The sequence below is a fragment of the Natator depressus genome, chromosome 9 (assembly GCF_965152275.1).
Source record: "Natator depressus isolate rNatDep1 chromosome 9, rNatDep2.hap1, whole genome shotgun sequence".
NCBI classification, from domain to species: domain Eukaryota; kingdom Metazoa; phylum Chordata; order Testudines; family Cheloniidae; genus Natator; species Natator depressus.
The window spans coordinates 64,369,386-64,383,847 of record NC_134242.1 but is presented as its reverse complement, the minus strand read 5'-3'; the positions used below and the strand labels follow the sequence as shown (position 1 = coordinate 64,383,847).

The following is a 14,462-nucleotide window of genomic DNA, read 5'->3' as shown; positions in this document are numbered from 1 at the left end:
CACCAGATCCAAAAAGGTAATACATTAGGCACTTCCTTATGAGATAGGGGAATGGTGTCTAACCCCATGGGGACAAATGTGAACCTGTTGCTGGGCCCTAGCCCAGGGGAACCACCCCATCAATGTGCTTGACAGCAGTGCTGACTGGGGTTGAGGTCCCCTCTTGCCTCAACCCCCCAAAAGAGGGCCTACGAAGTGATGGGTTGGCAGGAATAGACTAGGGTCAAAAGTCACAGTGGAAGAATTCCACCCCACAGATCCTCTCCTAACAATAATTTTACTGGCAGACACAGACTGAAGTAACAATTTGGCCCAAAGAATAAAGAAAAAGCCTTTCTAGGCTAGCAGTCTCTAATATTTTTTCTCAGAATCACATTCTAATCCCTGGTTTCAGAGTAGCAGCCGTGTTAGCCTGTATTCGCAAAAAGAAAAGGAGTACTTGTGGCACCTTAGAGACTAACCAATTTATGCATCTGATGAAGTGAGCTGAAGCTCACAAAAGCTTATGCTCAAATAAATTGGTTAGTCTCTAAGGTGCCACAAGTACTCCTGTTCTTTATTCTAACCCCTGCAGACACACATGCATCATCCCCTCCAAACCAACTGGACAAAAGGTGGGAGCACAAGTGAGTTCAATTATAAGCAACAAGACACTGTATATGCAGCCCAGATACCTGCCACCATTTGAACAATGCTGCAGAGAAAGATGAAGCGTCTCCTGAAGAGCATTTGTCTCCACAAACAACTCATCCTCAGGGACTTTTATTTCAAGGTTCTTAACTGTTAAAGTAAATGAGCCTCACATTAAAGACCAGCTATATATCAAGCCAATCCAAACCCATCCTCTGCTAGGGAAATGGTTGTTTTTAGAGACAGTCACTTTTCAGATGCAAACATCTCATGCTAGCTGGCATATAAAGCTACTTTGTTTACCTCTGTATTGTATCCTGTGTCAACCGATGTTGTGCTTTCCCATCAGCACAAAAATGGAAAGTAACAGGTAGGCTGAACATTAGTAAAATCTCCTTGACACCAAAATCTAATAGACTGTGTAACAGTCTCCCAAGGGAAATGGCAGAGACCTCATCACTTGAGACATCTTAAACTAAACTGGACAAAGTCCTGGTAAATATACTGCAGGGAACAATCCCGCACTGACTGGGAGATGGACTGGATGGGATAGCAGGTTTTGCCCTTCTCTAGCAGCTACAATTCAGTTGTCTGAAATCCAGGTGGCTGGGTAAGAATCGTAATTACTAAACGGTCTGCACCGGGAAGTGTTATAATAATATGCTTTGTAAACACGTAATTGCTAATGCACAATAACTCCTATTAATGTAATACAGTCTGACACTGAGGAACAGCAACTGTGTTCCACTGCAGTTCCATGGAGACTGCTGCAGTGAGACCTGCAGTCATCTTCCTAGCAGACCCAGGCTGGAAGCACCCTGGAAGTCAACCATCATGTTTGGGACTGGGCAGGGGGACAGAAGCTCGGGCCAGGGTCAATGACCTATTTATCTTTTAGAAGCACAGATCTTGAAGGGGAGAGAAGAGCATGGACTCAGATTAAGTAGTAAGAGAAAGCTGGGATCTGGTAACAGGTTGCTCCTCCACAGACACTGAACAGTTCTGGAATATCCTTTTGTGCGACTTCTCTCTATGTTGGGCATTTGTAAAGAGCTCATCACTGTGCTATCTGGGCGCTAGTGATGGATGAGCTCCAAGTGTTTGGAGGCTCCATTTGCACAAGCACCCAAAAGTTTGGATTTTCAGCTGAAACTCTTGGGTCTTCCAGATTTAAAGTAATTCCTGGTGCCAGCTGGGTCAGAAATAGCACAACCGCCTCCCCATAACAACAGCCTGGTTGGTACTATTTTGAAAAAGAACGTTATGGTTTTTAAACCCAGTTTCCTACTTTGTTCAAGCTTCAAAGTAGATTTCATTTAGGGATCAGTATGAGTAGTGTACAGAGGTTTGGTAAGCTCTTTTTTCACCTGAACTGGTTCTCCTTGCCCAGGAAGGCCCCAGGGCTGCACTCCTGTGTGAAAATGTGAAGAGGGGAACAAATCAATCAAAGATCCCTGCAGTTCTGATGTAGCTGCCAAGTCTGAGGCATCCTGCACTAGCAGAGAGATGAGTTAGATGACGGAAAAGACCTTTTCCATCTCTCGCGTCTATGATCCTCCCTCCACAGATTTTGGAATCAACAGCAGTGTGACCAAGACAGGGAATGTGCCCATCAAAGGCCAGAAGGCCAGGGATCCATGGCCCAAATTCATGATTCCTCAATTAGATGCAGTGACTCAATTTCCCCTTACACTGTGCTACCCTCTTCCCATCTGTAAATAACTGGCAGCCTGACTTTTCATGGTGGTGCTTCCACCCACTATGTTCTCCTGGCCCTCCACTACTCCCAAGGAGCAGAGCAGAGGGAGGGAATTAATGCAAACAGCATCAGCATTAAGCCAGCAGTCTGCCACATATTAGTCTGCATTCTCTTGGGAGCATATCATGTAGCACAGCTGCTCTCCAACTCTACTCCCATCTTGGCTGGCTTCAGCCTCCCACTCACAGAGACCAGCTTACACGCAATTCTACTAAGGGGGAGGATACATGCTACAGAGATGCTACCACATATCCACTTGCCCCTCTGAGTGGATGACAATATTTCTGTGGGTTTTCTCTGGTCTTGCTCCCCTCAGCATCACGTGGCAGGGGGATCATTTGGATCTAGCATTCTGAAGGATTTTAAAAGCCCTTAGAGATCCCAGCCAGATCTCTCAGGGGCTGAGCACTCCTAATCCTTCATTTCATACGAAGGCATGGCATGCAGTGGAGAGAACATTCAACACCTCCAGCATTGCAACTGAGGTGCAAGGAGATTCGTCCAATTCCTCTCCTCAAGGGATATAAATTAGGACACAAACAAAACAGACAACGCCTTGGTGGAGAGACATTCTCAGAGCTGGATTTGTGCAAGGCCTGACACAAAAACCAGTGAAGTCAATGGAAAGTCTCATTTATTTCAACAGGCTTTGGATGAGACTTTCTGAGCTCACCCAGTGAGAGAGCTGCTTGTACTCTTAATAAAACTGTGAAAATCTTGTAACTGCCCCTTGTGCAGTTCTGGTTTAACTGCTGGCATACTACATTTTAAGCTGACACTGAAGCGGGGTAGAGAAACATTTAATTTGTTAATACAATAAATTCATTTCAACACTCCATGTTTCAGTGCCTTCTAATATATTAAGCTTATAAGAAGTGACAGAGGGACTCAAGTTAAAGACGAGAAATGTAGGGAAATGTCTTTCCCTTGTGCCAGTGTCCTGCCTCCCTAATAGAAAAAAAACAGAGTTAATAGAGTTGACGCTTCTTCAGGGAGATTCACACCCAGCTGGATCCAAAGCTTAACTGTAATGCAGCTGCATCAGGGAGAAATTTGAACATAAATGTATTCTGGCTGAGTATGTCTACTAACTTTATCAGCTGTGCTATGATGTCTCCCCTGATCTTTTCCTCTTCCCCAATACTGCAGACCTCCAGCTGCCCACAGACAATTCTAGTTAATACCAATGTGTGATGGATTTTATGATTGAATTTAGTCTGTAATACTGAATCATGACCTCAGAGTACTCACAATGTTGCTCAACTGCCCTATATGTAGAAACTGCATAGGAGGCTCCTACAGTACTCTGGAATACCAATGCCTTTTGATAGGCAGCAGCAGCCGCCAATAACACTTCTGAGACCCTCCTCCAAATGATACCATTCTCCCACCCATAAAGGCAGGAATTATTCATAGGACACTGCCCCCAGAAAACAAAACACTTTGCTTGCCCACAACCTTGAAAAAAAGTGTGATCTGAACTCTCGGGACACTCCACCCCTCAAATATTATTCTATGCAGTGCTCAGATGAGCCTGAATCTTGATGGGACCCTAATATTAACAAATTCTGGAATTCTTCACCTTTTCTCAAGCCCACCTGAGTTTAGGGTTCAAAGATGGCTGTATGATCAATTTTCCTAGCATATGTAATTAATTAAAGAAAGGCCTGAGCCAAAGAGTTCAGATCTAGATACGATCCAAACTCTCCTCAAGTATGAGGGCATTTGGATCAGGGGTTCTGCCTCAGGTCTGTATCTAGGCAGATCTGCACTTAAACTGATGCAGCAGCACAGCTACATCGCTACAACTGTGCCACTGTAGAAGATGAAGATGCTACCTAGGTCCATGAAGATGCTACCTAGGTCCATGGGAGAGCTTCTGCCAGCAGCGTAGGTACTTCGCCTCCGCGAGAGGTGGCAGCTAGGCCAATGGGAGATTCTCCGGTCAACTTAGCACTTTCTACACTGCGGGTTAGGTCTGTTTAACTGCATCACTCATGGGTGTGAAAAAGCCACACCCCTGAGCAACACTGCTATACAAACCTAATTTCCTAGTGTAGACCTGGCCTAAACAGTAAATTATACAAGTTATTATATATAGGTCAATATTCAGGTACAGCCAAGACGCCTGATTATAGCTTTTATACCAGAGGTTAAGCTGAACTTTCATTCTCTGTAACAGTGCTCTATTACTTCAGCCATACCCTCCTAATTGCATTTAGGCACTCTCTCACTCCTGGCAGCTACAGGCTGTTATATTCAGTACTGGCTCCGTGTGCTTGTGCACTGATGCAGAAGTTGTCTCAGTGCGTCTAAGTGGGTAACCCTGAAAACGGCAAAACTGTAAGATGACATGTAAAAGTCTGGAGCTGCTATGGCAGGACAGATGTGAAATGCAAGGGGGGGTAAAAGCAGATGATATCTCAAAGACCTAGAAAACTAAGAGAGTCACCTTTTAATTACAAACTAAATCCATCCTTTAAAACTCTACCCCTGGATTTTACCTAGGGACTCCATAACAATTCAAGAACAAAGGCTTATATCCCTATTCAGAGACCACCAAAAATTACTCTTTAAAGGACCTAATTATGCAGTGCTTATGGAGATTAAAATAGTAGTGAATTCTTCTGGTCTTCAAACAACCCCCCAACCTCACCTAGCTCCCAGCAGACCAGGACCCAACAACTGAAAGCAGCACCAGACCCCCCCATAACAACCCAAGCAAAACCTACAGACATAGCTCCACTGCCACAATGATCAATACCCCACACAACATACCTTTCAAGAGCCATAGGTTCTACACATACCTATCACAAGGTGTGATGTACCTCATCCAATGCACTAAATGCCTCCATAGCAACCATGGGAGTGAAACCAGACAATCACTGTGCTCTCGAATGAACTCACGCAGAAAAATAATAAAAGACAAGAACACCATATAACCTGAGGGTAAACATTTTTCAAAACACATTCATTCCACATCTGACCTCTCAGTCCTTGTCCTCAAAAGAAAGCTGCGCAACACCTTCAAAAGACAAGCTGGGGAGCTTAAGTTCATAACTTGCTAGACACTAAATATCATGGTCTTAATAGAGAAACTGGATTTATGGCTTAAATACAACCATCTAACTCACAGGACAAAAAAGGTGGGGTTAGTGACTGCAGAAGTGCTAATGGGCCACTTCACTTTGAATGGACCCTTAAAATGTGCTTTCACTACTTATGCTAAAAAACCTGTTCCACCTTGTATTTAGGCGATACACTTTTGAATACCTTTCCCAAACCTTGAACTGTGTGTGGCTCGAAAGCTTGTCTCTCTCACCGACAGAAGGTGCTCCAAAAAAAGATATTACCTCATCCACCTTGTTTTTCTAATATCCTGGGACCAACACAGTGTCTAATGATACTACAAACAGTGAATTCAGTGGGAATTTTGACAACATAAGGACTGCAAGATCAGGCCCACAGACACCAACTGCTTTAAAACAGGCCTGCAACCAGACACTAAGAGCAAAACTGTACTCTTAGTGTATATCTACACAGCAATTAGACGCCTGCGGCTGGCCCAGGTCAGATGACTTGGGCTCATCGGGCTGTAAAAACTGCAGTGTAGATGTTCGGGCTTGGGCTGGAGCCTGAACTCTAGGACCCCATGAGGGTGGAGAGTCCCAGCACCCAGGCTCCAGCCCAAGCCTAAACAGCCACCCCGCAATTTTACGGCCTTGTAGTTCGAGTCCTGTGATCCCAAGTCAGCTGACGCATGCCAGGCCTGGGTGTTTAATCACTGGGTAGACAAAAAGGTATAAATCTGGAGCACCTCCACTGTCTTCAGCGGACTCATTTTGCATTTACACTGGTGTACTGAGAGCAGATTAGAGTAGGCCATAAATATTTTAGCTGCTTTTTCAGCTTTGTTATTCTGTTTAAAGTAGGAAACATGACAAACCTTTGATTGTTTTGTTTAATACCAAATAACAATTCAAAGAGAAACAAACAAGCAACAGTAAACAATGCCCATGATGTACAGAAAACACCTGACGGAATTAGAGGAAGTCAGTGAGTGCGACCAGGGCCACAGACACTCCACCTCATTTCTTCATATTTAGAAAGACACCATCCATCACCTATTTCAATGGTCACCACTCACTCACACCAAATAGCGAGGTGACAATATGGGAGATGTTAGAACTTCAGCTGCCTAATTTAAAGTGAAAACCCTGAAGCACTGTGTATTCCTACTATCATACCAATGGCCACAAATAAAAATTTAAAAAACCTTCAAAGACCAACTTAAGAATTTAACTATTGACCAAACTGATGTTTCCTTAAGAGTCATCCCCTTAAAGCTAAAATGAAATTAGCATTGGGGGGGAGGGGGACACTCCACCAACACTATTAGTAAGGCATGGGCCTGACCCTGCCATCATTACTTGCATTAGCAGCCCTGCTGACTTAACTGGAACTACATGTGGTGAGTAAGAATTACTCACATAAGTAAGAGTTGCAGGATTGTGCCCATATTTGAAGTCAGTGATTATTACAGTGGCCGATTCTTCCATTAGAAAGATTTAAGTGACTTCAGACTTTTACATCCAACTCTTAACTTAACCGCTAGGTATTTATACTATGCTCATCACCATGGTATCTGAGCATCCATGTAGAGCATGCATTAAATACTGTTGATCTCTGTGTTCAAGAAGTGGCTTTCGCAGTGCTTAAAGCCCAGAGACGACAATGACAACACCAACAGATGCGTGGAGTATAATACCCTGCAAAAATTAAAATGCATTATATGTACATATATTTACATGAATATCTGCCTCCTTCTGGAAGCAGATTCTATAAAGTCTGGAGGCATGACTTGCAACAAGACACATTGCCTTCACACACTAAGTTCTATACACCAAACTTTCATTTGCTGCTAGGGAGGTTCTCAAACTGTTTAGATTCAGCCTCACAAACTCTGTAAAAGTTCTGGCCACACTCACCTCTGGCAATGGCATTCCATTGATGATCAGATCCGGTTGCTGGGGACTCTGCCCGGTGAAGGTGTGATGATAAACGTGGTTGGAGCCTGCGTTCCTAGTATTCTGATTCTCCACATTGAGGAAGGTACTTTCAGATCTGCGGCAGCCCAGTGGCAAGGTCTGCTGATGATAGTCAAAATAGTTGAGAGATGAAGTAAGGGAGGAGCAGCTCACCACATTCATTTTATCTGTCTCCTCTACATCCCGTGGTACCAGCCGGATATCATTCTTGCTGATTTTTTTCTTCTTGCTTGATTTCTTTTGATGCCCATAAGAGTACTCTGCAATTCTGTGGGACAGAAGAAGCAAAATGAGTATCTAACAGAATCCTGAACTGTGCCCGGCTCAATAATTAAGAAACCCAGAGGGCTTAGCCCCATCTCAACACAGACTTCTTATTCATGCACCTTATGTCATGTTTTGAATCCTGTGGCAACATATGATCTTTAGCTTATTTTCATATGTATAAAGTTTACAAGTAACACACAAAAAGAAAGGGAAGGGAACATTTCCTCCGTGTTTTGTTTGGTGTTTATAATTGCTGATATTTAGTTACCAGGAATAAAGTTCAGCCTGCAGAAAAGAAAAAATGGAGATGTTAAGGTCCATGAACTGAAAAGGGTACCTGAATTAATTTCCATGTGTAATAAGGATTTTTAAAGTGTTTAGTTCATGTAAATCAAAAACCAGCATGACTAGAGATTTTTCTCCAGATCTCCTCCCCTAGCAGTAAACATAGCAAATTCCACAATATTCTTATCTTGCACACTTATCCCACCATACTCCGAAGGCTGTTTGCATAACAAAATGTTTCCAGGTTGCTTTTATTTCAACTCTTTCATGGTACCATTTGATAACTTTAAATCTTCTCTGGAACCTTTCTTCTCCCCTCCCCTCAATACCCCTCCCCACTTCCTGGGAAATGTTTTTCTTCTAGAAACTGAAGAGCAAAAATGATGTTTTCAAAGAGAAACTATTCTTCTGACCTTTTCTTACATCAGCTTGTTTTTCTATGCCTGTCTTTCCCCTTTGCTTCGTACCTGCTGAAAGAACGAACTGATGCAGGATGTGTGTCTTTCTCTCTTAAAAAATACCAAAGGAAGAAAGTTATCATTAAGCTACTGGAAAAAATAATTAAAAACATAATTGCACTCGGCATTATCCCTGTACATTTAGATTGAAGTAACTGTCGTTTTTTTTGACCCAGAGGACCGTGTATCATTATCAACGCCACACAGATAGATATAGATATGCATACAAGATGCCAGACATCACAATACTTCTCAAAGGAATTATGTTAAACTATTACCATAGCCAGAAATATACATTCAAAAGTATGGAGTTTGTTACTTTTCAAATTATGATAAAGGTGGGTTTTTTGAAATCCAATAATTGCAATTAAGGAGATAACAGCAAGAATAAGTAACACAGGTTTATCTAGAAAGGTAAATATTGTACAAGCATTCTTGCTCTACAAAGCTAATTGCCTGAGCCGGAAAAAAAAACCATCAAAACAGCTAGCTCTCTCATACGCCTCATAAATGAACTAATTTTATGAAAAACCTCCTGCAGATGTTGATAGGCACCTTGAAAAAATAAGAAAAGAAAAGACAAGTCTAAACAGATATACAAAATGCACATATGGGACACATGATGATCAAAACCACATCTAAGCCTATACAGTACTTTTTTGCGCCTCTGCAGCTGACTTCACTTGATCAGATTTACGCTGCTAATAGAATGATCATTCCATTGTGCTTGTCAATAAAATAAAGGAATTCAGGAGATTTTTGTTGTGCAAAAGATCTGTACGCATGCAGGCTAGTCTAACAACACTTGACAGAGCTTTAATTGTTTTGTTTACCTTAATGTTTAAGTTTGGCAATGTGAGAGTCCAATTCTCACAGCATTCATTCTGATGTCCTTTCTCTATTGACCACTTATTTAATTAAACTGCACTTCATTAATCCCTAAAACACATTAAGCCTCCTGGTCCTTTGTATGAAGTTGTTAGAGGCCTCACCACGATTTGATTTTAGACATTCAGATCCTATTCTTGTTTAATGGACCAAACTGGCAAGAAATCTGGTATATTAGCTCTCATTTAAAGCTAGGCATCCCATAATATAGCACATACAGTGCTTTATTTGTAGATGATTTTTCCCCATCCAGCAAAAGGGCTTATAAACATGCTTTATGTTGTGAAAATGGGATATAAAAACTGAACTCTCCGTTATTATATCTCTGTAAATAAAACTTTAAAGACTGCACATTCTTCTGCACTATAAAATTGCCACAGGCAATCGTTATGTTACAAAGGTAGATCAAAATTAATTTCCATTCCTTCCATCTGAAAGATTCAGTGCTGAAGGAATGAAGAAGTCATGGCTATTGCACTAGTAACAGGATTAAACCATTTATGAGGCATTGCAGCTGCTCCTTTATGGCATCTGATTGATATTCATGTGTGGTTAGCATTTGTCTACTAACTTGTGTAACACAGAGAATAGTAAAAGAAACAATAATCGCTTGGCTGTTACATATTCAGGGAACACAATTTCAGATATTAGGCTTTCATAGCAGCTAAGGTTTCAGATGCAGAGATGACCTACCATTCCCCATTTTGGACTTGTGATCATGCATTGCAAAATCATGCAAAGTTGTAAATATGATCATTAAAACAACTGATAAGAACTAAATCAACAGTTACATTTTCACAAGGAATTGGGTTTATTCAAGGAAATGACTCTTTTCCCCCCTATTCTTTTGGATTTATTTTTGCTTGTAAGAGCTGCATCCTGAAACACACATGCACAATAGTTCTTTTATATGGAAAGAAAGGGCTTTAAGGGCATTGCTCCACTTCATGAATTCTAGCTGAACCCTGATTTCTTTCATAGTGTGTTCTCCCAGCTTCCACTTTTTTTATATCCACCACTCCTGGAAAAAACCAACACATAAAAAATGCCCATAGTGACATCCTCTGGTGGGGACAGGATCCAAACATCATGCAGATGAACCTTAAAGCAAAGCCCACCAATACCAACTACTACTGTAGGTGTGGATTTGCTATCCTATGTGTGGACTCAGTGCTATGAGCACCTACAACTCTCCCCACGTTAGGCTTGTTCCATTTCAGCTGTTCAGTGCTTCAAAAATCCAACCTGGCTTTACAACCAGGATGGTACTGCTCACCCAGGAGTGAGTGCAACTATATAAAAACATAGTTCTCTCCTGAAATCTAAAATCAGGGGCTCTCTCCTCTTTTGGTAACAATTCGATCTGTACATTTTTTCCCCCTAAGCACACAGGAAATAGCGATGCTGATTTAAGACAGATTGGTTTGTTCTGCTACAGAATGCATAAGAAAATGTATATTAGGACAGATTGTCAAAACACACTTATTCAGACTGGAATATTCTTTTCAAAACCACTTCTCTCAGAATAATTAAAAAAAAAAAAAGTTTATGGAAATTTTCTTAAAAGCAACATAATATCATGAACCCTCATTTTTGCTCCTAAAAAGAGTGCAATACACCTGTGGGTTTAAAACAAATGGAAAAGTAATTTAGATTGACAAATCAAAGCACATATTGCATGGTACAAAGAAACAAGTTCACGTTACCTGCAGTTGTAGGTCCTTATTTCCTTGTTATCCCTTTTACACTTGACTGCCACAAAGATCATGGTGACAAAAAGAATGGCAGCAATAGAACCCAGGGCAATAATGAAAATCAGTGACAAGTTAACAGATCCTATGGATTCCTGGGCATCGAGAGCTGGAGATAGGTATATCAAAATCAAGGCAGAAGCTGAGAGCGATGTTTTTCCATGATCATGCGCTACCACAATCAGCTCATAAGTAGTCTTTGCATTCTCCCCAAATGCTCTGGTGGTCCTTATCTCTCCATTGAACTGATCTATTTCAAAAAACCCTCTATCCCCATCTGCCATTTCATAGGATAGTCTTCCATTCTCCCCCTCATCATAGTCATCTGCCTTGATCACTGTCACTAAGTAACCAACCCCAGCGTTCCTAGGAATGTACACTTCTGCAGTCCCATTGACCAGAGGTGGGGCAGTTATCACAGGGGTGTTGTCGTTGACATCCAGAACGATCACTCTGACGGTGGCATTGCTCTGCAGGGACGGGTTGCCCCCATCTTTGGCCAAGACTTTGAACTCGAAAGCCTTGGTCTGCTCGTGATTGAAGGACCTCAAGGCATAGATGTCCCCAGAGTTGGGGTTGATGGAAACATAGGTGAAGACGGGCATGTCCCGGACTTGGGAGGGCACGATCTGATAGGAGACGCTGCCATTTAGGCCCAGGTCAGGGTCCCTGGCGGAGACGGAGAGGAGGTAGGCCCCAGGGGTGTTGTTCTCCTGCACGATGACCTGGTAGTAGGGCTTGGAGAAGTGGGGATGGTTGTCGTTCTCGTCGGTGATCTTGACGGTGAAGGACTTGGTGGCCTGCAGGGAGGGCACCCCGTTGTCCCGGGCCTGGATGGTGAGGTTGTACTGGTCCCTCTGCTCCCGGTCCAGCCGCCCATCCACCAGGATGGTGGAGAAGCTCTCGTACTCCTGCAGGCGGAAGGGCACGCTGCCCAGCAGCTTGCATTGCACCCGCCCGTTGGCCCCGGAGTCGTGGTCGGAGACCCGCACCAGGGCGATGACGTAGCCGGGCGGCGCGCTCTCGCTCACCTCCACCAGCTCGCTGTTGACCGAGAGCAGGTTGATGAGGGGTGGGTTGTCGTTGGCGTCCTGCACGCTGACCGTCACCTTGCAGTGGGCCGGGATGGAGTTGGGCCCCAGGTCCTTGGCCTGCACGTCCAGCTCGTAGCTGTGGCCCTCCTCGTAGTCCACGGCGCCGCTGACGCTGAGCAGGCCGCTCTGCGGGTCCAGGTGGAAGAGCTGGCGGGCCCGCTCGGACACGTAGCTGTGGAAGGAGTAGAGCACCTGCCCGTTGGTGCCCTCGTCGGGGTCGGAGGCGTTGAGGCGGAGCAGGGGCGTGCCGGGCGGCGCGTTCTCGGGCACGCTGACGGCGTAGGCCGGCTCCTCGAAGAGCGGGTTGTTGTCGTTGGAGTCGATGACCCGGATGCTGAGCTCCACCGTGCCGAAGTTGGGCGGGTCGCCGCCGTCCAGCGCCGTGAGCAGGTAGCTGTAGTGGGACTGCGTCTCGCGGTCCAGGCTGCGCTCCACCACCAGCTCGGCGAAGCGGGAGCCGTCGCCGCGCGTCTTGGTCTCCAGCCCGAAGAGGTCGTTGGGGGTGAGCTCGTAGCTCTGCACCCCGAAGCTGCCCGAGTCCGGGTCGTAGGCGCTCTCCAGCGGCACCCGCGTGCCCGGGCTGGCCGTCTCCGAGATCTCCAGCTCGATCTGGTCGGTGGGGAAGCTGGGCGCGTTGTCGTTCAGGTCCTTGATCTCCAGCTTGATCACGCAGATCTCCATGGAGCTGGACATCACCTCCAGCGAGATCACGCACTTGGGGCTCTGGCGGCACAGCAGGTCCCGGTCGATCTTCTGCTTGGTCACCAGCAAGCCCGAGCCCGGGCTGATGTCCACCAGGTGCGGGGCCGAGTTGGAGACCACCCGGAAGGCGGCGGGCTGGCGGGGGTCCAGCACGAAGCCGGCCTCCCGGGCGTCCTTGCCGATGTTCGCGATCACCGTGCCGGCGCGCTGCTCCTCGTCCACCGAGTACTTCAGGTTGATCAGGGCTCCTGCCCCGGACCACAGCAAGGCGAGCAGGACGGGGAGAATATCCATCTCCCGGTTCCGCACACCTGGCGCCCCTCTTCCCTCCTGGCTGCCTGTTGATCGCCCGGCGGGGGCGGGGGTATTTTGGTGCTTGGCTGTCTGGGGGAACCGGGGTGGGGTGTGTTGTGTTTTAAAATAGGGTAAAATCAGAGGCAGAAATCGTCTCGAGTCTAGAGACGATCAGCTCGTCTGCTTCCCCCGGCAGTCAGTTTCACCTCTTTATCAAAGTTAGCATCGACCATCCCAGTAAAATCAGCTGCGCTTTCCGCCCATCGAGGTGCATGCAGGTTAGAAGTTATAGGAAAAATTGTATTTTATAGAGAGATTAAAAAAAAAATCACAGAGCAGTCAATATATGGGGGAATCTGGATTTATTTGCACCTGGCATGCGCAATATCTCCCCCCTCCCGAAAAAAAAAAATAGCACAGACCTCACTGCGGAGACCAGGCACACTTTAAACGCATCCTTGTGGTTACTGCATTAAAAATAAAACCCTATTTTAAAAAAAAAAAAAAAAGCAACCAGACACCGAGGCAGTGGCTGGTGTGAAAGTGCGGCTGCAAACGAGCAGGGGTGGGGGAAGCCTTATCCGATCATAAGTCACAGACTGGAAAGAGGGGGGAGGGGAACGTCTGCAAAATAAGATGCTACTGGGGGTCGGGTTTTGGGGGGTTCCTCAGGGCCCTACCGCGGAGCCACTTCCCTGGGCTGGAGATGGGGAAGGCTGTGTCATCTCTGAGAGTCATAGAGTTAGCAGTGGAAAGTCACGCTCGCCTTTGGAAACCCGAGCTAGTCAGTTACACCGTATCCGCCACGCAAGTTCTTACAGCAGTTTGCACAGCAGCCCCACCTCTCCTCCTCTTCCTTCGGCTCGCCCGGGGAAAGTAGGAGCAATAGGCTGGCTAGGCAAAGTCCGAGGCGCTCACAGCAGGTGCGGGCTGCTCCGCGGTGAATCAGAGCGCTGGCGTGCTGAGCTCGGAGACAGCCTTCGCCTTTTTCCTCTCCATTATTATCTCGCATTCATCGGGTTTGCGAATGGACAGGGGAAATAAAGCTCGCTCCAGGAAAGTTTCACTTCCAGGCTCATAGTCCCTGAATCGTGGCTGGACACGCGCCGGGGAAACAGCGCGAGGCGGGCGCCGGGCTTGGCTGGCTGCGCGCGTGTGCCCAACCGGCAGAAATGACGCCGTGGACGAGTGAGGAGCTTTTTTATATTTAAGTTCTTCAGCAAATCCGAGCCTCCCAAATCCTCAGGAGCCGCAGCTGCTGCAGGGCTGGCGGCGGGGGTGCTGGT

At 45.6% G+C, this 14,462-nt stretch overlaps 1 protein-coding gene across 4 annotated transcripts in view; it reads right to left on the bottom strand.

The window, feature by feature from the left end:
* The window catches only part of PCDH19 (protocadherin 19), a 106,821-nt gene extending 92,665 nt beyond the window's left edge, over nucleotides 1–14,156 (bottom strand). For all 4 annotated transcript variants that reach the window (XM_074964429.1, XM_074964430.1, XM_074964433.1 and 1 more), the window contains exons 1-2: nucleotides 11,042–14,156; nucleotides 7,378–7,705 (exon numbers count right to left, since the gene is read on the bottom strand). In XM_074964429.1, coding sequence (XP_074820530.1) covers nucleotides 7,378–7,705; nucleotides 11,042–13,176 — 2,463 coding nt within the window. In that variant the 5' untranslated portion in view covers nucleotides 13,177–14,156. The remainder of the gene's footprint in view (nucleotides 1–7,377; nucleotides 7,706–11,041) is intronic.
* Between the last annotated feature and the right edge of the window lie 306 nt (nucleotides 14,157–14,462).